This window comes from Melospiza melodia, chromosome 3 (genome assembly GCF_035770615.1).
Source record: "Melospiza melodia melodia isolate bMelMel2 chromosome 3, bMelMel2.pri, whole genome shotgun sequence".
NCBI lineage: Eukaryota > Metazoa > Chordata > Aves > Passeriformes > Passerellidae > Melospiza > Melospiza melodia.
Genome location: NC_086196.1, coordinates 108,787,265 through 108,810,430, shown reverse-complemented (window position 1 = coordinate 108,810,430; position 23,166 = coordinate 108,787,265). Strand labels below are relative to the sequence as shown.

General features: G+C 38.0%; 1 protein-coding gene across 4 annotated transcripts in view; it reads right to left on the bottom strand.

Annotated features, from left to right (window-relative positions):
• The window catches only part of MACROD2 (mono-ADP ribosylhydrolase 2), an 850,020-nt gene that overhangs the window by 568,301 nt on the left and 258,553 nt on the right, over window positions 1-23,166 (bottom strand). For all 4 annotated transcript variants that reach the window (XM_063152547.1, XM_063152548.1, XM_063152546.1 and 1 more), the window contains one exon: window positions 18,799-18,915. In XM_063152547.1, the coding sequence (XP_063008617.1) occupies window positions 18,799-18,915 (117 nt within the window). The remainder of the gene's footprint in view (window positions 1-18,798; window positions 18,916-23,166) is intronic.

Here is a 23,166-nt window from a genome sequence, read left to right as displayed (position 1 = left end):
GGTGTCAAAGTTCAGGAATGGATCATAGCAATCACAGCCCGAGGAAATCCACCCTTCCAACAGTACCCCTGAGTGGAAGTGACCCCCTTCCCCCAGGCTACCCCTGCACTGCCCAGACCTTGTTCCCTGCCTCCTATGCACACCCTGCCCCAGCAGCATCCTCTGACAGATCCAGGTGTTCCCAGATCATCCAACACAATGACTTACAGGAGGAACTAGCCCAGACGTGACAGCAACTTGCCTCTGAAGCACAAGGGACAGCTTGTACCTCTCAGAGCTGCCATTTCCTAACATCAAGAAGTAATTAATCTAAGCTGACTTCCATCATGGCATGAACAGTTTGCCAACAGTTACCACATAATATTATGTTAGAAATTATACATGTTCACTACACTGGAGATGTGCCTAAGGCATTAACTGTAAATGGTATTTTTCAGCAGGGATGTCTATGTGGGCATGCACACTAGAGCAAGAAAAACCCTGACAGTCATGGATTGCACAACGGTTTCCATAAACAGAATTTTCTGTTGAGAGCTTTTCTCACTGCTGTACTAAAGTTTTCCATGTTTGGCCTTGGAAAAAAGGAAAATTACTCTAAATACTTCAAGACTGAAAGAACTGCTCCCATCTCAAATCCATCACCAGGGAGAGAAACAGGAGTCTGATTTCACTGCGTTTGTTCTCATACCAGATTTCCTTCAACACATGGTACTTTCCCCATTTTCATCTTTCATTTTTGATTCCTCCATTCCCAAAATATCACTGAGGTAAGGTTTACGCAGATGGATAAACCTATCTGAGCAGCAGGAAGCCCTGACAGAGCTTGGAATCAGCTGGTACATCTGGGGATGTACCATAAACTGAACCTTGCAAAGTGTGGGCATGTTCAGAAAGGCTGGGCATCAGCTTACACCCTACCTTTTTGTATGTTGAAGCCTAGAAAGGCCAGAAAATCTATAGCAGGCATTAAACCTCACATTATGTAGATGTGCTAGGGAGAATAGAAGAGCAGCAGCGACAAAATTCGTAAGTATGCAAAGATCATGGTAATCAGTCTGAAGCATTATTAGCTAAATTTAGTGCACTGGATGAAATTCATTCGTGGAACCAATTCCTGCCCTTCCTATTGCCTAAGCTGTTATTTCCTCAGGTAGTGCATAAATGCTATGATGGCATTTTAAGCAGTGTGATTTCACACTGAAGCATTTCCACAAGTCCTGTGAGGTATGAAGATCTATTGGGCTGTTTCAATTTGTTATGTTCAGGAGGCTTTCTCCAGAAAAAGCTCACAACAAGAGGGAGATAAGCCCCAAGCAAGGGAAAAGTATCAGTCACATGCACAGAATAAAGTTTTCCCTTTACAATCTGACATTATCTGCTTAGGATGAAATACAATCTATGCTATAATCTGTTTTAAGCATTAGGAAAACAAAAGCCCAAGCACACACATTAAATTGCTATCAGGAGGAAAATCCATATTATACAGGTGACAGGTTTGTCTAACAAAGCATTTAAAAGAGCAAAGTACGGAAAATACCAATGCCTGCTTTCAAATACTTGCAAAAAAGGTTAAGGAACATAACAGGCAAAAGAGGAAGAAATATTAGCACACAACCACATAAGCTAAGGTGCAAAGCATGTTAATTAGTGTATTATAATGACTTCTGACAGTTTCACATAATGCCTTTTCATCAGCATACTGTTTCAATTACACATTCTCCACTTCCCACATTAAAACCAGCTTCACGATGATTTTTCACCTGCTGCTTCAGTATTAAGTTTAAGCCCCATGTCTTCCAAGAAAATAATTTTATTTTCCTAAAGTTACTCACTGATTCCTCCAAGAAACACAAGGGAAAACATTCTTCTGCTTTGTGAAAGCATAAAAGGAAAAGGGAGGGAAATGCTATAATGCGGTCTACCTCGTTATCTCCAATACCATGATCCTCCATGCTGCACAAAGCCCTTGGTTAGAAGTAAATCATGCAGCTCAGAGGTGAAGCACACTGGAACAGACACCTTAAATCTGGATTAACTTTCCCCAAATACTGAATAAATGATCACAGAATGACAGATATGCTGAGTTGGAAGAAGGCACCCAGAAGGATCACAGAGTCCAACTCCTGGCCCTGTATAGAATCATGAAACAACCCTTTTTATTTCCCCTGAACATCTATTAAACATGGAACCAAACATTAAGACAAATGTCTAGAAGTCTGATCTACTAACAATTTAAAGGCTGTTTGATATTTTATTACTAGTGACCAGCTAGGAAAATTTGTACCTCCTGATTTCTTTTTATAAACTTGTGCACATCACAAATAAGAAAATACAAAATGAATGCACAGCTAGGTCTAAATCCTTTACAAACTTTAAAATGCTGCATTCATTCATTATTGCCATGGAAATGAGGCACAAGGAAGATGGAAGACTGCCTTGCTCCTCTGCTTAGAAAACCAAGCAGGGCACCATGATATCAAGCTGCAATTCTGCGGGCAGTGTGAAGGGATTAAAGGAGCACAACTCCAAGGCAGATCCCTGCAGCCACACACAGGAGCATGCTCTGACAGCAGATCTGGGCCATGATGAATGGGCCTCCTCCCACACAGGCCTATGAGCTCACTCCGGGGAGAGGCAGCCACGATGATTGCCTCCAGGAAACAATCTTTCCCATCCCAAACTGCGCAGGACACACCCTAGCTCCAGTCATGGTATGGCTGGAGGAATTTTTTCCATGCATTCACAGATCACTCTGTTTCAACAAGTCTGGTACATTCTTCTTCCATCTACTGCTGAAAGGTGCCAGGAAACCTGTAAAGCAAGTTGGGATTTTCAGCAGTGGCCCTGCTACTCCCACCAGCAGCTCCAGAGGTGCCCAGAGCCTGACAGGATTTGGTGTTTGGGGCAGAGCAGTCACACAGGGTAAACAATCCTGCTCACTTAATGACAGTTTACTGTAGTCACCTTCAATATGCCCACATTTTCAACCACTAATCCACTCATTTTATGAAACAGTCACATAGTAAGAAAGCTCTTGACACAGAGCCACAAAACAGAAACTCCTCCTTGAAATTTTCATGCAGCAACTCATCACCCAATTATTCCTCTTCCTTTCAGATCTCACTGAATTTTAACAAGGAAAACGGCAGGGAGATAAGAGGCAGTGTTTTTAGCTTAAATTCTGTATTTGGTCAAAGTTCTAAATTCCTCTTCTCCTCTGCTCCCTCCCTTTCATAATATAATACTTTAAGCCCTTAATTCAAGTTTGTACAGCCAGGGTGACACTCCCAGGCAATGCAAATGCATACTTGGAGCATCTTCCATCAAGCAATGCACCCCATGAAGTAGCTGCAATCTTTTCTTAAGGCATTTGGATGCTTGCAGCAATCACAGGCTGCCAGAATGAATTTTCAACCCCAGGCACACTTTAAGCAGGAGTCTTCAGGCACCCCAGTGCCTTTTTGCTTTTTTATCTGAAGAATTATTTAACGTCCAGACTTTCCCACGTGCCTAGTACCCATGCACTCATTCTGCAATCTCTCTGAAAAAGCTTCTAGTAAGATCTTAAATCAGCACTGCAGTGCTTAGAATTAGTATGTATTAACAGATTTAGGTAATGAAATTTTAAGCTACTGAACCTTATTATTTTCATCCTCAAAAATCTATTCATGTAAGTGCAGTCACCTTTTAATTCAGAGCAGAAGATTTGAGATTTAAATGTAGGTTCACTTGAAGTGAGTTTAGCACACAAAAAGTGACAGGAGTAGGAATACAGCTCTTTTGTGAACTGAAGAAAAAGAAATGAAAGAATAGAAGAAGCAAACAAATTACAAGACCTGTCAGCCTTGTTAGATATTATGTTGAGAGCAGTAGGGATGAATGGGGACTTCCCACTTCCATGCCTATCACAAACAAATGAAAATATATGCATGGTTTTGAATGAGGTATTTAGGAAGTGACAGATAAGTCTTAGGAAGGCACATTTGCTTTCCCTGCTGAGAAAATAACATATCTCAATAACACCACTTCCTTTCAAATTCTTCAGGACAACGAATCACAGAGGGCAATTTTAATTTATTTTGACTGTTTACTCTGTGTTGACAATTTGAATTGGTAGCTTCTGATATTCTGCTGCAGGAAGCAGTTTGAAACATGACAGCTCAGGCTGCAAAGAATTAATACCTTCAAAATTATACATCTCTTAACCAACTGTCTTTTTTCCCAGCTATTCCAGGCTATTCCAGGCTTAATTTCAGCATTCCAGTTTGCATTTCTTTTGTTCAAAATGACATCCCAGAATGTTATTCTTTCCATTGTTTTGGAATTGCACATATGCATTAAACATGCCTGGGAAAGCCCAGAAAAAATTAAAAGAGAAAAAATTGTAAAATTATTTGACTGTGAAGAAATTGCTATCCTTCAGAAAGATCTGCTCTCATTTTTGTATTTGAGAAATTCCTTGGTTTTAGATTTCCATTGTCTGAAGAGCATAAAGCATATGACCATATCCTTTATGAACACACACACTCAGTGCCACCCACAATATGGAAACAGATTTACACAGACAGCACATTTAACTCTACAGCAGCCATTTTAGAAAAGGCACAAGCCAAGGTAAGAAAATCAATCTCTGATGCATAAATATGGATTGTGACACTGCCACAACCTAACCAATTGTTGTTAAATGTCACAGGGAAACTTGCAAACTACATTAAGCTCCCCAAAAGGCTTTACAAGCAAAAATCCTTCATAACCACTTCGTTCAGGTTGCTGAAATGACAACTTCAGAGGGCAAACTGAACTTTTTCTCACACAAAATCTCAAACAACAAGCCCCATTCCGCCTCTCAGGCAAGAAACTTTTTTTTTTTTTTAATTGTTCCATTCCTTTCTCTAAGTAGAAAAAGTACACCCTACTATTAGCTTGCAATTGTCAAGTAATCTGAAAGGTATAGGAATGTAAAATTAAAGCTCTCACAAAACTGACATAAGCTTCAAAAATCATTCCACATCACTTGAGGATTCCTGCTTCACTAAGTTTTATTGTTCTCCGGTCTAGTTAATCTTCTGATATGTAATGGTTATTGTTCCATGTATTCTGAAGGCTTATACTTAAGCAGGAATGTGGGAATGGTTGTGTAGGTAACTCCAAAATCAATCCCATTAGACTGAAAAAAAAAGATTGATGCCAAAACTCCTCTCTTACAAAGATAAAATGCAAATGCTCTACAGAAAGTGAAAACAGCTCCTCAGGGAATTGTTAGGAACTGGGCAAAAGAGCAATGCAAACGTTTCATTAGTCAAGTAGGAACTTGAAGGAAGAGAACTGGGAGTGCTTGTGAGAACAGCACAGCCCTGCCAGCACGGGCAGCACCAGAGACACCACTGACCTTGCATGCACACGGAACGTCAATAAAGTAAAAGGAAATAGATTAAAATCTGTGCGTATAAAGTATATGCCATTTTTATTCCTTAAAGGATTTAATAAATTCCACAAGTCTCCAGGAACATAAAGATAAGCCAGCTGCTCATGAAGGGCAAAGCGCTATCAGTTTTCAAACCAACTCCACCGAGTTTCGGAAGGACTTCAGGGAGAAATGGCATTTAATAACATCTCTCGCTGCTCCTAAAACACAGGGCTGCTTCCTAAATGGGAGCCATAATTTAACCTTCCTTCCTGCAGAACACTGTCCTCAAGAAAACATTTCAAAATGAAGAAGGAAAACCAATTTACTTGTCTCTTTCTCAGCTTGTTCGCTAGGACTGAATTCTCCATACACTACCATTGCATTCTGAATGCATTAAGTATGACTGATACTCAGGAAAAAAACAGTAGTTTATATTAATGATCTGCCTTAATTTCTCTGATTTTCAAAAATTTTAATATAAGAAAATATGAAAATGTTAGGGGTGCTCAGCTGGAAGAGGAAAATTAGAAAGATAAATATAACACAGGCTCTTTAATCCAAACATTTTCTTTAAAATAAATTCCACCTTCAAGCTTCATTTACAATCTCATTTGCACAGAGTTGCCAATCCTGATTAGCCCAGATGAACTCCCTAAACATGAAGGTGAAATCTCCCAGACAGTGATATAGCAGGAGATTAGAACACCTGCAGACATCCAGTGTGCTACAAGAGACTTTCTTTTTACTTGGAATTACCCTCAAATGAATACCTTCAAACATGAATGTACAAAAGAAGGGAACTCACAATCCATGGTTAAACAGAAACTTCGCATTTTAAAGCTAAAGAAATGCATTCTGTTTGAGACCAAAAGCTAAGAGACAAAGAAATTTCTCTAGCTTTCAAAAACTGTGATCCCTTAAAAAGGGAGAAAAGCATGATTTCTACCAAACTCTCAAAATACTTTTAACAGTATTGGAGCTAGTCCCACATGATGTTACAGGCAAGAAACAAAAATATTTGCTCAGCCCACCAGTAGAACACATAATTCTTCCCCATGAAAACCCAAAATACAACCCTCTAGAAAACTAAAATTTCTTTAAAAAAACCCAAACAACTGATAATTTTAAAGATGTATATTGCGAGACTGATTGCAAATGAACACTAGGGTCATGAAAGTAAGAAATAAAGAAGGTAAGAAAGAAAGTAACAAAAAAAAATTTCACACCCAGCAAATCTTCACATGCCATCTATTCCAGTTGATTATGGCATTTATTTGGTCAAGTATTCACAAGTTAAAACTCTATGTGTTTAATCATAGTCTGGCCTGTTATAAAGTATTATGTCTTAAGACTTTATTTGATCAGAAGGCAAGCTTAGACTAGTTCTTGCAACTTTGAGAAATTGCAGTCAACCATTTCTCAATATCTGATAGGCAGGAAGAAGAAGAAATGAATTTTAAAATTGGTATGGTTTGATAATTGATACACAAGCCATGTTTCAAGACCTGTGACAGGTAAAAATGAAGGGAGATTCCCTGAATGTATAGAAGAGAGTATGGCACAGATTCATGTCAGAAAAAAATACATGTCTATTATCTTTTTAATGCATATATTAAAACAAGGTAACAGATGAATAATAGATGAAGAATAAAATACCCAATAAAACAATAATACTGAGAAATCCCCACTTGAAGTGACTGCACAAGAAAGTGCTGAAAAGAGGAAGGAAAGCTTGAAGTAGAAAAATGCAGAGGTAGGAGAAGGATGCTGTATTTTCCAGGAGAAGCATGTAAAGAAGAAACTGTTGCTAATTGTACACTGTTAATTGTATGGCTGCCATTTTACCAGTTTGGACACTAAAGGTGCAACATATACTGGATACTGGGGTTGGAGTCAAACCCCAGCTCCTGTAGGGTTAGGGTTTGATGTTGAGCATCCAGATACTGTAAGCCGACAGAGGTGTTTTATGATTTAAAACACAAAAATTTACAATTTTTGTAAACACATTGTTATCCAAACATCAACAGCACATCCTCATTACAATTTCTCCAATTAAAACACACAATAATTCAAATGAGCATTATCACTGGTTTGTATTAAGGAGGGCCAGAAGGTAACAGCTAAAAGCAAAGCCCTCTTTTAAAGAAAAACATTGAATTCCTCTGCCATAGGCTGGGACATGTGTTTGACTGGTTAGATTACATGGAAAAGTGAGGAAAAGTGTGGGAGGGGAACAACCATGTGTTTTGCACATAAGGCTAAAAGGGGGACTACCTTGGAAGCATTTATTTCAGAGCTCAGTGCAACCAGCCCTGCCTAAAGCTCTCCCAGGTTTGAAGACACTGAATTCACTCCCTAAAAAACTACACACATTAGGAAACCACTCATTCACCCTGCAGGGGTACATCAAAATCCTGGACTGCTGAAAAAAAACACAATACAGGGACTTACCACACCTGCACCTAATATGAATTACCATTTATTTAATAAAATAGGATTCTTGGAAGGAAGCAGATTAGCTAATGAGTTACAGAGCAATTGATTATGCAGTTCTGATTCAAGTCCAACACAGAACAGGAGTGACAGAAAATTATTACCAAATTATGCCAGCTGAATGGATTACTCAAACTGCTCTAATACCCTCAGTTTGTCCTCACTGGGTATCATTTAGATACACAAGGAAGTTGGAATTAATTCAAAGAATACCTTTAGAGCACAGAATATTCCAAAAACTGAATGTTCCCTTCTTACTAAAAAAGAGCCTAATCAGATTTGGAAACTTTCTCCTTCCCATGGCTCTCATGTCAGTCCATGTGTCTGTCTAGTGTAGCTTACACACAAGGAGGGGTGTTGTTTAATTTTAAACAAGCACTTAAATTCTTCATCCCTGCAGGCATGAGGGTGACTCTGAGCAGTTTGGGAGCAGCAGTGGAACAAGCTCAAGCTACAATTTCTTCATATGCTACAGCCAAACACAACACACCAAGCAGCATCACAACATGTGAAAAAGGCCAGAGCCCCCAGCTCTTTTGTGTATGAGGTGAGGGTTTGTTCCACCTTAGAGGATTTCCTTTTCAGAAATGCTGTGTCTGGTATACAGGGGATTTACTCATTCATGTTTACTCATTTCTGATTCATGGTCACTGGGCCTCTAAAATATTGTTGCTAAAAAAAAAAAAAAAGACAAAAGAAGTTCTTTCTCATCTTCAGCCTCACCCTCTGTCTATGATCACAAGAGATTCTCTGACCCATGAACTAACTGCTCTTTTTGACACAACCAGCTGGTAGGAAAGCTAAATAAAGCATTGTCTCAAGCCAACAACAAAGAGAAGTAACAAAAAAAAAAAAAAAAACCAGAAAGGAAATCTTCCTGTGGTTTTAGAGACCTTGAAGTGTTATAAGTTACATTAACTGCAAAAAAAGTATCTGGGGGATGCAGAGAGAACCTCAGATACTCCAACTGAAAAATTAAAGTTCTGTACAGAAAGAGGACTCATGGATATGTAGGTGCAAAAGGACACCCATGTATCTGAAAGACTCAGGAATCTCCATCATGGACCTTCTGCCTCTTCTCTGATGCCTTTGAATTCCCCATGGTGGGAAACCTGTGTAATACAAATTTTCTTTACTTCTAACCAAATTATTCCCAAGCTAACATAGGGACAGTCCTTAAGCAAGGCAGGTAATAAATATTCTTTAGCAGTAAATCACACCAAGAGGGGAGGTTTTATATCCTGTAAAAAACAAGCACATAGCAGGGATGGATCTGGCAGTTCTGGAGCCTCATATCCCTCCTTTGGCTAGGGCCAAACATTCAAAGGCAAAACTCACTCTCAGAATTTGGCTTTCTTTGCAAAGTGTAAGATTGTGATCTACAGTGACTTCTTTTGCATGTTTGTTTTGTTCAACTCTCTAAAGTGAAAGAAATCGCACAATATCCATGGCACCCCAGTCAATTTTGCATTAACTCCACTTTCAGCTTCTAATGAATAGGGTTGTATTGCAACAAACTAATTTTAAATGAAGTCTTCCCTGAGACCATTTCTGCTTCATTTTGGGGGAAAAAAAAAAAGTTGTTTTAAACAAGATTACACCTCTGACAGGATTATACCTGACATAAATGCAATCTTTTACTTGAGTGAACTGTGATTTTCAAAACTGAGGGCTTACAGATAATGAATTTTTACATTACATTTTACATTTACAAACTGAGGGCTCTTAATAATGTATAACATGACATTATTTTGTGTCCATGACACCTCTCAGAGTCTCAAGGGTTTTTTTCCTCCCTCTCTGTGTTACATATAAACACATGTGGAGCTTCTCCAATTCTGTTGGAGGATTAAAATTGAATAATGCAGCTGTTAAAACAAAAATGCTTCAATAGGAGCTGTTGTGGTCATGGGTACTTCAAACAGTTTATAGTCTTGTCTTATGACCTGTTGTTTACAGTCCATGAAGACTATGAGATATTCAAACAATATTCTTATTGTATTCTTACTTTCTCAAAACCAACCCACGTGTTTTAATTATAATGAAAACATTGTATAAAATTTGACTGGAAGTGTAGTCAGAAAGTTACCAAAAAAAAAGTGCTCCAGACAGACATAGCTATAATCAGATATCAAAGAGATTATTTTTAGCGTTGCAAAGCATTTTACATTTATGTATTTATGTATTTATTTATTTATAAGCCTTGGAAAGCTACCAGCTATTTTTATTGAAAAATTAAATAGGAAGCATACATAGAAGAGTGCAGTAATGCTCCAACACGTTGTCATGTTAAAATATGAGATTTTTCAGACATTTCTCCGTCCATCTCTCTGACATATCACTAGGAAATATGAGAATTCAGACCACTGTGTTAAAGGAAATTCAGTATAACTCACTTTCCCAAGGAGCCAGCAGAGAGTTTCACATCATGACAAATAGCTAAGCAAGAGTATGTAAGAAGATGTAATTCAAAGTTGGTGATGCTTGTTTAATTAATAATTTCTTCTAGCTTCTTACTGCATAAATTATATGATACAAATTATACTCACCAACAAACCAACACATGGGCAGAAAGAGGCACAAAAAGTTTTTGTTGGGAGTATTAGATCTTCCATGAATACAGTTTCCTCCTACACCTAGTCCTAGAACTATTACCAGTCTCTTGGAGTACTGATGAGTCTTTTAAGTCACAGATTGGGTTTTCTGTTAACATTTAGATACATCCAGAAAAGTCTAAATCCCAGATCAGGGTGACTGCTGTGCCCTGCAGATGATGGATTCCAAAGCTCCTCTGTATTCTCAGCAGACCAAGTCCAGCAAGCTGAGAACCCTGTGCTGCAACCATTAAAAACTTCTCCAAGTAGTCTGTAAATGGCCAAAAAGGAGCCACATCCAGAACCTAGTTTTTCTTACCAGCTAATAATCTAAAAGATATTGCCATCTACTCAGAGGAGAATACATGATACAGCACTTGCAAGCCATGCAATGGTGTAAATAATCTGCAATCCTGACCAGCTTGCACAGAGCTACAGACATACAGTAACATAAATGTGTCCCTTCCATCACTTGCTTTGGCTTTTTTATGTTTGAAAAAGGTAAAAAAATCACTGGTGGCAACTCAAGAATCTTCATAAACATTATCAAAAACTCGCAAATACCAAAAAATGAAGAAATTAACCTGAGAATTATAAAAAATGAAAATAAAAATCCCTAGTGAATGGTCTTCAACTTGCATGAAAAGTTAAACAAAACTTAAGAAAAAAAAATCTGTGTGAAGGCAGTATTAAGAAAAAGGAGTTGCTATTAGAAACTAAAAGGGGGAAGAAATTTCTAGTGCTGAACAGCAACAACAAAAACCAACATGAATTTCATCCCCATACTTGAAGGCAAAACATCCTCCATGATGTTCTCTTTTCATCAGCAGTGAAACAGCATCCTCAATATATAAAATAATACCAATTTTACTTCTTATTACAATCTGATTAACAGTATTTAGATTCCTTCCTACAGCAATTAAAATATTATTTATACCCTATAGTCTCACACCTGCTGTTTTCTTCCTAAAGAGAAATATTTCAACTGCTTGGCCTCAGTTTTCACAAAAAAACAACCCTAAATACATAGACCAAAACATTGTTACATGGAACAGCCTCAGAATTCCTCACCTGAGTGAAACAAAGATCTTTCAAAAATCATTTTACATAACCTTCTCATCCTATCTACTTAAGTTGGTCTAAAGCAATTACATTACAGATGAACTCACACAACAGTCCTGCTTTTTGTCTGTATTATTCCTTCAAAATATAATCAGAAAAAAACCCAACACCAAATTAGCAACTTTAAACCTCAACTGCAAGGTTTGTGGGTAAGTGAAGGAGAGCTCCAAAAAAAAAATCACAACACCTTTCAGATTCATATTATTCCTTCTGCTTTATTTCAAAATAGCAGAAAGAAAATCTTTATTTATTACTTATGATCTGATTACTTCCATTTGCAAATAATTTGTCATATTTTTGGCTGGGTAATGTGCAGTTTCAGCACAAAAAGGAATCCTATTCTTTGCTTTCAAGAAAGAAAATTAGGCTGTACTGTTTTTAAAACATTCCAGCTACAATCATATAATTATTATTAATCTGAAGGAATGATATGAAGGTAATGACCTCTGAGGGGCTCCAATTTTAAACCTTTTTGCTACTCCAGGGAAATAGTGGATCAGCAGTTAGTGTTCTGATTCCAGCCCCAGGCCTGTGCCAGCACACTTTATAAGCTAAATCCAGGTTTGGGAGACAGGCTGCATATTTTTCAGAGACTAAACCAGCATAAATCACAAAGTGCCAACACACTATGAGGTTAATGTTGTGTTTTACTACAGTAAGCAATTTCTATCACCATTTAAAATGAGACAAGCAAAATTCAGGCAGACAAAATCTCATGCATCAAAGATTAATTTTTAAGTACTGAGCACTGGCTTTGGCTACTGAGGGAACATATTAGAGTGGGAGCAGCAACCACTGCACTTAAAGGAGTTTAAATATCTCCATTCTAACCCCTTCCCCTTGTCAGCTCACTGTAGTGATGGGAATTTTGTTTATTTTTCATGCAATAGACTTTTCCATCTTTTTATTATTATTTGAGTAAAAAGGACCAAGTACATCCAAGTATGGAGGAAATAAAATATATTAGCCTTAAGGGGCACACCGCCCTTCTCCAGTGCCAACATACCTGAGGAATGACTCTACAGCACCAGTGTGCAAAGGCATATTCCAGCAAATTATTTTGCACCTAATTAGGAGACATTTGAAATAGTACCTTGCACATAAATTAAGCATTAGCAAAGTGTTTACACCTTGTAACTCACTCTCTGTTCCATCAAGGGGGTTTCCAGACAGTGCTGGATGCTCATGCCAAGCAACTGTGATAAACAGAGCAGGCTGCTGTCCCAAACCACCACCCTGCAAACTCAGTCCTGTGGCTGCTTTCAGTAACACTGAAAATCAGACCTTTGCAGAAAATGTAGCTGTCCACAATTATGGAAGTAAAGCCAGGGAGGGAAATTCATGGCATCAGGTTTCCACCGCCTGCTATTACAACACATTAACACACACGCATTGTACTTTTGCCAATGGTGGACCCAATTACTGAGCAAATTTCTCCAAAATTTCTCAGTGCCCACTTCTGTCCTGGAGTTCAGTATTCAGTGACCAGACTACAACAAGCAATGGCCAGAAGAGGAGGATTTAGATTTAGAAGTGAGGATAGATAGTAAAACCTTTCCTTAACCACAACACATACATTTGTAACCAAACAATTAGATGTGAAACGACAGCTTCCAGCAGAGCATGCCATGAGTTAACCACAGCATGACACTGCAGAGAACACTGACAAACACACACTTGGGTCCATTCACAAATTAAATTTTAAAGAATCTATCCATTAAAAAAACCACCTATGAGCTAGGCTCAAATCCAAGGACAAAGACTGTACACTCTTGTGATGGAGGATTCTTGCTGATTCATAACCTCTGGTAGCTACAGCACTTGTCCCTTTTATTCCCAAACTGATAACAGAGCCTGCACAGACTTGGAAGAGAAAGAGAGGTTTCAACTTGCTTAGCTGAAGTAAATAAATGCATTCCCCATCATCCCCAGGAGTCCCAACTTCTCCCTTTTCACAGGTGTGTGTGGGGGTGTACGTAAGGAGGAGACAAGCCATACAACTTTACAATAAACACTGTAAAAAATCTAAGGAGATTTTAGGTCCAAAGAAGTAATCATTAATACCTCCCTTCCAACACATTGACAGTACACACATGTGTGTGACTGTTCATGGTGAATACAGCAGGTCATTAAGATGACTGGAGCCAATTAGATCAAATTAAAACACAATAAAGGCATGACTTCACTTACTTTCAAAATGGTCTTAAAATACATAATATGATCTTATTAAAAAAACCTTTGTAACCCAGAAACCACTCAGAAGAAAAACACAAATATGTGGTAAGTGGTTTTGTTAACTATAAAAAAAACCTTTCCCAAAGGATACTGAAAAAGAAAAATACCTGTCAAGAAAAAGAGGTCTCAGACTTTTGATTAGTATTAACTTGCTTGGCTTAATTTTCAAATTGGTTTTTAATGTATCAGCAATGACAATGATTTAAAGGGATGGGAAAGAGCTGCTGCAGCTCAGGAAATGCTTGTGTTTCTCCAGCTATATCTTGCCTTCTCAGGAGGTGTCATGCAGTTTGGGCACATGGCTGGCAATAATGTGAGACAACATTTCAAACCCTACGTAACAGAAATTTAGAATAATTTGAAACAAAACATGTATTGTTTTATAAATAAGGTAATACAAGTAAGTAAACAAATTTCTCTGTGGAATTATGGAAGTCTGAAAAATATCCTTGAACATTATACCCCATGCTTCCAACTGGTCAGTTTTGTAGTGCAGTAGAGTTTTGGAGTTCCATTTCTGCATAAATCAATCTTTTAATTACAGCTCTGCAACTGATCTCTGAGAAAATTAGGAGATTGAAAAATCAGTACCATTACAGCCTTACTTTAAAATAATACCCTGCAAATATTCATCTTTTCAAGACTGGAAATTATGCCTTCATAACAGTAGCACACTTTTTAATCTCTACTTTTTAATCTCCACTTCTTAATCTGATTAAACAAATTTAAAAGATGATTCCTCCTACTGTGTTTAATACTAGCACTTCTCCTAACTACTTATTTCACAGCAGGAACTGTCTCTGAGAGCAAATTCACAATATTACTCCAGGCTGATCTTGGACCAGAAGACTTCCTATATATGCTATTTACTCAGGGACTGTGCTTAAAGCACTAAAAATGTCAAGCAAACAGAAAAAATTTTTCTAAATATTATAGATTTATTATGAACATAAACCATTGTATTTAGAAACTGCCTAGCAAGGTGTCTCCACCAAAAGTCCACCTTTTAGATTTACTGATGGTTGGTTCTATCCCATATTAGAGGCTGTAAGATTTTATTTTCCTAGATTTAGGAGTTTTACTATCAGACATTTTTCAGAAAAATAAAGAAATTGTTACTAGACTTGGCAACAATAGAAAAAAGTTAGTTTGGAGGTCCTTTCCTGCCTAGGTCAGGGTGCCATGTGCCTGTGCTGGTTTTCAATTGTTTTTAGGCCTGTTAAATACCAGGCAGAATGGGACTCTAATTTCTAATGTGTCCTGACAGGGTCTTTTTTTACAGTGAACCTCTGCAGCAGATAACAATCCACAAAGCTGTTATGGACCCCTCGTTCCAGCCATAAACACAATTTACATCCAGCCCATTTTCTGCCAGCAGCGCCAACTGAGACTATTAATCAAAGGAGAAAGAAAACAAGCATTAGTAGAGCTTTAAACAGATACTGTTCATCTGTTATTTAAAGCATGTCAGTATCAGGGTACTGCTCAGTGTTTGAAGATCAGCTGTACAATATTTAGAATGAACTGTTCTTTAAAAGGAACAACAATATGAAGTACAGACGTTAAATAATTGATGATCAGTCTGGGACAGCTTTAAAGGAAACTAAGAGCAAAAAGCACTGCCTTTTTCAGTCCTCCAGAGCACTATGGAAACTTGGTGCCTGCATAGGTGTTGTTTGCTGAAAAACAACAATAGATGACATCAACCAAATTATGCATTCAAGCAAATAACTTGGTTGGCATTTGGGGGGGCTTTGTGTAGGCTTTTGCAGTACAGGAGGCAGATGGTGATTACACTGATTTCTGTAAAACTGCACTGAATGTTACATTAACTAGTAATTACAAAACTCAGTTTGACTTCCTTCCTGTTTTCAAACAGATTACTTTTTGGCATGAAAAGTTCATAAAGAAACATCTCCAGGCCACAGACATGTTAATCTTGGTCTGTTCACATTATTGCAATAAGGAACCAAGGAAAATTATGAATTATTGTATGTATCCTCTCTCGAAACATTTGCTGTTACTTGTGTACTTCACAAACTGATTTCTGACTCAGATGCACCAAGAACAAATCACAGAAAGCCAGCCTATACACTAAATCTTTGCATTTTTCAGTCAGATATTATTTTTTCAATTTTTCCACTACGAAGAATTTATTTGTCAGACATGTTCTTGTTTAACCTAAGTAAATATAGCGAAGTACTCAATAAAAATACAATAGATCATAAAGGAGATGGCCAGAGTGGTTTTTATTTACCAACTACCACCATCCTAACAAAGCATACCTTCCCTTCAGTGCCAAACAATCTCAGCTTCCTCCAAGTCATTTATAAAACAAAGCAATATGCTGCACAATTTTTGAATACTAAACCTTTTTTACTATGCAGCCCTTGCTGAAGCCCAAGTCCTGCATCAGACAGCACACACAGGCTGCTGCATCCCAGAGCAACTTTGCTGAATTCAGCCAACTGTTTCCAAGCAAAGCATTTCAGGATCAAGAACTTGAAATGGTAAAATCCCAGGGGTAGGAAACGAAATTCTAACATTTTAGAATTCTGTTAAGTAACAAAAAAAAAACCCCACCCAAACACAACAATTCATCATGCTAAGAAATTAATTTTACATTTGCTATAATTGTTTGTCCAACTAAAGTCACGAGAAGAACAGACAATAGAATAAGTAATTCACAACTCAAAAAAGTGTTAACTGATTATTGTAGTTGCTGCCCTATCCACAAACAGATCAATAAAAAGCAAACTGCTTGTGAAAGTTGGAAGTTAGCAATCAACCATAACCTCCAGCAAATTGCTGGCACACAACCTTGCCTCACAGCAGATGTGGATGGGAGAGTCTGGACCTCCTTTCACAGCACTGCTTTCCTCAGCAAAGGCAAAGGCACAATAGTTCCCACAGTTAAACTGTCATACAATTAAGACAAAGTGACAGAGAGTGACAAAAGATATCCAGTGGCTTTATAGCTCTCAAAAATATGAAACCAGTCTTGACTGCTTGATCACTTTCAGATGAATGGTTTAAAAGGTACACTAATTTAATGAGCCCACAAACTAAAGCTTATAGAGGCAAAAGTAAAAGAAAACAACAGTTGGTGAGAACACAAATATATTTTCAGGAAAAAATTTTAAAAATCAAGAGTTTTAAATTCTCAGCCTCTACATGAAAATTGTATGTTTCCCTCCCTGTGCCTGTTGTTAAAGGAATCCATTCCCCTTCTTAGGTTGATGCATGATCAAATACAAATAGACATGGTTTTGATGCAATTTCAATTTTTAAGGATACTGATTAAGAAGAATATTGGCTTTTCCCCATGCCTGGTTACAGGCTTTATTTCCAACTTCAAGTGATAATGGGTTTTCTAATTGTTTTGTTTATTGTTCCTACACAAAGAACAAAGATTTTCCTATAGCCTTCAAACAGGATCCCATTTTTCAAACTCAACTTCAGCAGTCCCTTGAACTGCTGTGAGATTTAAAGGGAGGTCACACCTCAGACATGACCCTTCCTCTTTCTAACACACATATCAGTTGCCTTGATACTTTGTATTTCATTCCTACCACTAAAATACATGGGAGGAATAATGCACCTACTGATGAGCAGCTTTTCTGTCCATCCAGAGTTACCTTTTGGTTAAAGGGGAAGAATTAAACATTAACCACCCCCAGAAGAGTAAATTATCATGCGTCATCCAACAATCCCTTTTATGGGAACCTGGTCATGATCCGAACCATATACAAACCCAAGCTAACTACCACATTGAATTTTCCTGAACAATTTCCCTGACCTCTAGCCAAATTAGCCTTTCATAAATGGCCATTACCATGTGGTAAAACTACGTATAAAATACAACAAAGTTTTCCCACACATAGAAACTATCACTGGTGAGAAAATAACTGGAAACTCTCATCATTTCCATAACTGGAAACTGTCATCATAGAAAGAGCAAAAAAATTACTGGGAAAACAATTTTCCTATTTACCCAAGACATTAAGGACTACAGGAGCCTAGACAGATACCTGCTACTGCAGCCAGTGTTTGATTTTACATAGCAGTTAAGAGAGATCTGGATATTTTTGAATGAGCCATGTTCCTGCTGCAACCCACATATCTCAAAAACAACAACAAAAAAAAGAGAGTTGAATTCTAGTTATATGAACTTTGCAATGCTTTTTGGTATTTGTATCTTCATGTCTCAATATATCATTTTGTAATATCCTAATTTGCAAAGATTTCCTACTTTTTATTCTCACATAATGGACTGGTCAACCAATGTGCTGTGAAAGTGTTAGTGTTTTGCAAGACAAGCTCAACATCAACACAACACAGTCAAATAACCATCTTCCTACTTGAAATAGGAGGAAAACTTTTGACAATTCCACTTTCAAAGTGCACAAACATTCCAGCACTGAGCTGCACTCTGTCGAAAGCTAAAGTGTGACAGATGCCTTCACAGTAATTGCCAATCAGACACTACACAGCAGCTGAAAACACAATACATCACTTTGATCTCCTGGGCCCTCAAAGTATTCACAATCAAGGAATCAGCATGAAGAACATCAAATATGCAACATTTCAAAAAACTGTCTCTGCGGAACTTAAATATGATAATGTATATTTTGTTCATATTTCATAAAGCATTTCCAATTCTTTATTATGCATATGAAACGATAGGTTCTAGCTTGCAAAAAATAAACATGAAAGCTGCTTTATATTTTAGAGACATGTAAGTTTTCATCGCATAACATAGGTGAAATAATCATTTAGAAAAGCCTGAATTGCTTTGAGGGGAAGGCATTATTACAGAACATGCTTAATTAAGTCCCACTGCTAATTGTGTAAAATGAATACCCCGTTGAATTAGACTGCAGGGAAATGAACCATGCACACCAGCAGCACGTGCTGGAGACAAAAAGAAAGGCAGGCTTGACTTACATTTGGCAGGTAGGTCATATCCACAGGTAATTTTGGCCTGTCCAGTCTCACAGCCGCTCAGGTTGCGACACTCAGCAACCAGGCAGGGCCCAGCAGCTCGGTGAATGCAGCCATCCACTGCAAAACAAGCCCAGAAGCCAAAATTTATTAAAAGCCACTTTTTATGTTGCCTTAACTCACGGTCATAAACATTTACTGCCCATTTTTACACCCACAGCCCAGACCAACTGATCTGTAAGTTGATATCTAAATATATACAATTTTTTCTTTTGATAGAATTAGTCAGTGAGTTTTGCAAAACCATAATGTTTAGCCAACTTGTGCTAATTAAAAAGCAAACATCCAGAAAATGTGAAGTAGAATAGAAGTTTCAGTATTAGAAAAGGATCTTACTGAAGGCTCTAAGAAATTCTTACGACAAATTATGAAAATAATTTGATCCCCATCTAAATGCCAAACTCTTTTACAACATACCTGTGATACTTCTACAACTGTGCAGGTCATTTAATGTCACCATGCTACTAATGCCTTCTATAAAAATGCCAAGAAATAATGCTTATTGTTTTGAAATACAAGAAATACCTACTACTGAGCTTTTTAAATTTTCCCATTTTTTCTAAATTTTGCAGTATTCATGCAATATTTTGGAGTTAATTAAAAAATAATTACTTAAGGTTGCAATTGCAGCTAAGTATGCAAGAAAATTTGTAGAGTACATAGATCTTATTACCCTCAGGAGCCAGCAAAAGAATAAAACAAGGCTGCTGGCACAGCAATTCTGCCCTCTCAACATGCAATCCAAGAAATCATTTACTGTAATTATAGCAAAAAGTTTGAGAAAAAGGATATAAAATAATAAAGCAAGCAGTGTATGCATGAACGTATTCACTAGAGTAAAGCCCTAATTCAGCAGCAGCTATGGAGTTCAACTAGAAGAAATAATCTTCACATAAACTACAACATCAACTCAAAAGGTAAAATAAACAAGTATAAAGGCTAAACAAATACTTATAGAGCTAAGAAAGGAAGAGTCTGTATGAACATAGTTTAAGATTTATTTCAGATTTTATTTCAGATTTAACTAGTTCCGACTTAGAGCTGTGCCCTGCAGCATGTCTGAAGCAGTTAAACCAGAACAGGTTTGGAAAGCCAAGGGGGGATGGGATTTTAAGAGATTCACATCACCAGGTCACAGCAGGAGCTGTGTAGCTTCTACAGGCTCCCATTTGGGCAACCCATGGCACTCGGTGTTCCCACCAACCATGCAGAGCCCACTGGGGAAATGCCTTCCCCCTGAGATGTCCTCTCCACCTTCAAGCCATAACTGGTTTTATGAGGTGTTGAGTATTTCCTGAAGTCAGGCAGCCCCAGGTGGGGAGACAGATAACATCTTCAAATGGATGAAACTCTTCTGCTAAGTGTTAAAAACCTGACTGTCCTTTCTGAGGAGTTCTATACCAGAGTTCATGTTCAGGTGACGCAGTAAAATTGGATAAGCAGTTCCTTGCAATACTCCATGCCCATCCTGGTCACTGGTTTTCACAATGGTTTTCTGTAGTACTTTATATTAGCAAAATATAAAACTACAGAATCACGTGATATTGCACTTTCAACAAAATTTTCTAAAATTACTTATTGAAAACACCATGGATGCCAAGCCACCAGCTGCAAGCACATTGCACATTCTCTGTCCCAAGACACCAAGACTTCTTGTTCTACCTCAGCTGAACTTCTGTTTTTAACTTATCCAAAATCTCTGCTTAACAGACTCCAAGATGCTACTGCAAGAAAAATGTTTTGTAAAGGGAAGAAAGAATGCTTGAAATCTATCCTGTGCACATAATATCCAATTTAATTGTTTTAACCTAATTACTAAATGCTTTTCCTAACCAAGCAGGATAAGTAAAGTATGCATTGGAACCTCAAAATAATTTTATAAGCAGCACCACCACAACCTCTACCAACCTTAGCACTTCCTGAAACACCAAATAAAAACAGCACAGATGCTTAGGACTAGCACTTTCTCCATGATCCTTTACAGAGGAAGAAGTCCTTAGGAATACTGGACAAGGACTCAAGCCCATGCAAGGATCTGCTTGGTGGCTGACCAACCATTCCCACCCCTGAGGTCCTTCCTGTCCCCACCAGTTCAGCACATCCCTTTGAGCAGTGTCTGTGCAAGGCTCAGCTGCTCTGCTCTCTCCACTGCACAAACCAACCTCCTCTTCCTCAAACTCCACTCACTTGAGCCTAAGTCCAGCTCAGAGCACAGCCAAACAGCAGGAAGGAAGGAAGGAAAGGAAAGGATGGTTTCCTTCCTGCAGAAGGAAACCATCACCTCTGCCAGGGAAGTGGAAGCACAGTTTTGCCACTTCAAACCTGTGGTGGATTAAAATACCCAAAATCAGCATTCCATGTGTCAGAGCAGCTGTGATCACACAGGACATCCCAGCTCCCCATCTATAACCCCTCTCATGTAGGAAGGGTGCTCTTAATGCAAATACAGCTATGATAAAGATGGTCTATCAGTAGTTTCCTGATTCCATACATCTGTGTCCAACCTTTATAAGCAAAGAAGCTCCAGAAGGATGAAAGAATAATGAAAAAAAATTGAATTCCTAACAGAGAAAAATCAATTCTATCACAACCAATCCTGACATATGACAAGGAAAATGGAAGACATCTGCCAGAATGGAACAAGTAGACATGCATACTTCCCTTATAAAGGTGGCACAAGAGAAAATGATTGAATACTCCAGACAGGCTTAGATGGAAAAGCAGAAATTAGCATTTGATATACTTCAGTGACTGATGACAGGGAAGAATGAAAGGGGGGGTGGGAAGGGGGAGAACAGCACCAACAAAATCAAAACTCAAAAACCAAACACCAACCCACCGAAAACTTTCATAATACTCTCTTTTTCCTATCATACTTCATTAATAGGGATGACCTCTGGTCTATGCAGCATTTTTTATTTCATAACTCAATAACTCATGCCAGAAATATTCTATGTTTTAAACAATAAATTCACTTCAGAACTATTTTGAAATATATTGTCAAATATGAGCACTCTGAATAACACAAAGTAAGGTAATTGCCAAGGTAGAGTAGATTGACAAACCTAAATATGATTCTTCAGCCTCTGCTACAATATGTCTTAGACAAATTAATTAAGAAAAAAGAAACATGGAACAGGCATATACAAAATATGTACATGAGATATTCTGTTTTCTGGAGGTGTGTAGCAACTTGTAACATCAGTGCATAGAGAAACAACCACTATTAACAGGGAAACTTAGTGGAAATTACAGATAATAACAACCTCAGAAGGGAAAAATTATGGTCAAAGGCATTTTGTTATTCTGTAGTAATGATGAAGAAATTTACACTATAATAATGGCATGCTGCCAAATTAATAGCAAAGTGAAAAACCCGCGATATATTTGTTTCAGATATTTCATCTGTATTTTCAATTTTCAGTTTGCTACATAAATGCTCATCTGCATTATTCCAAACAGATCTGGAAGACATTAGACCATATCCCACTGCTCACTGTACAACTGGCTAAAAAACCCAGTCAAATCTGATTTGGTATCACATGACAGTGACAAGGAATTGTGCTTCATCACTGCTTTCTACAACCAATAAAAAAATGTGATTTCACTTCAAAGCCCTCACTTTGCCTCACAGTGTGCCTTTTTTCTAGAGGCTGCCTTCTTGTTCAGGTTTATGGAAATCACACAGATATACTTTGGGTCATTTTCATACACAAGTGACCTGCCATTTAAGGTCTATGGGAAAGATGTCGGAAAAATCCCACAGACAAAACTGTCACTCATAACTGAAAGAAATCCAATCTCTGATCTGCATGCAGATAAACTGACAACACCTGAAGGTACTAAAGAGAGGGCTTCTAACCATCCCCCTTGGTACTCTGCTTCTTAAAATGAGTTTCAGGCTTATAAACCAAGCTACTTCAAAGGATTTTTGAGAGCACTGAGTCCTGCCTAGGGCCACCAGTGAAGCAGCAAACACCTACAGGATGGTGGAGAACACCCTCTTCCCTTCTGCCTCCCATCCCAACAAACTGGAACCCCACAATCTGAGGTCCCATAAACACTCTGAAATAGCACACAACACTTTGGCTTTTGAATGACTGCAAAGACTGGATGCAGGTCGACCTGTCTTTTGAAAAGTGATCCTGTTACCCAGTGCCTTCATGTGTGGAGAGCCCAGAAAAACTGAGTTTCTGTATTTATTGTTTCACCATGCTTGGGTGGACAAGCACATGGAAGGGGCATCTCAATTTTGTAGACTGACAAACATGAACAATATCTTGAGGGCTGAAAAACAACTGAAGAAACTTC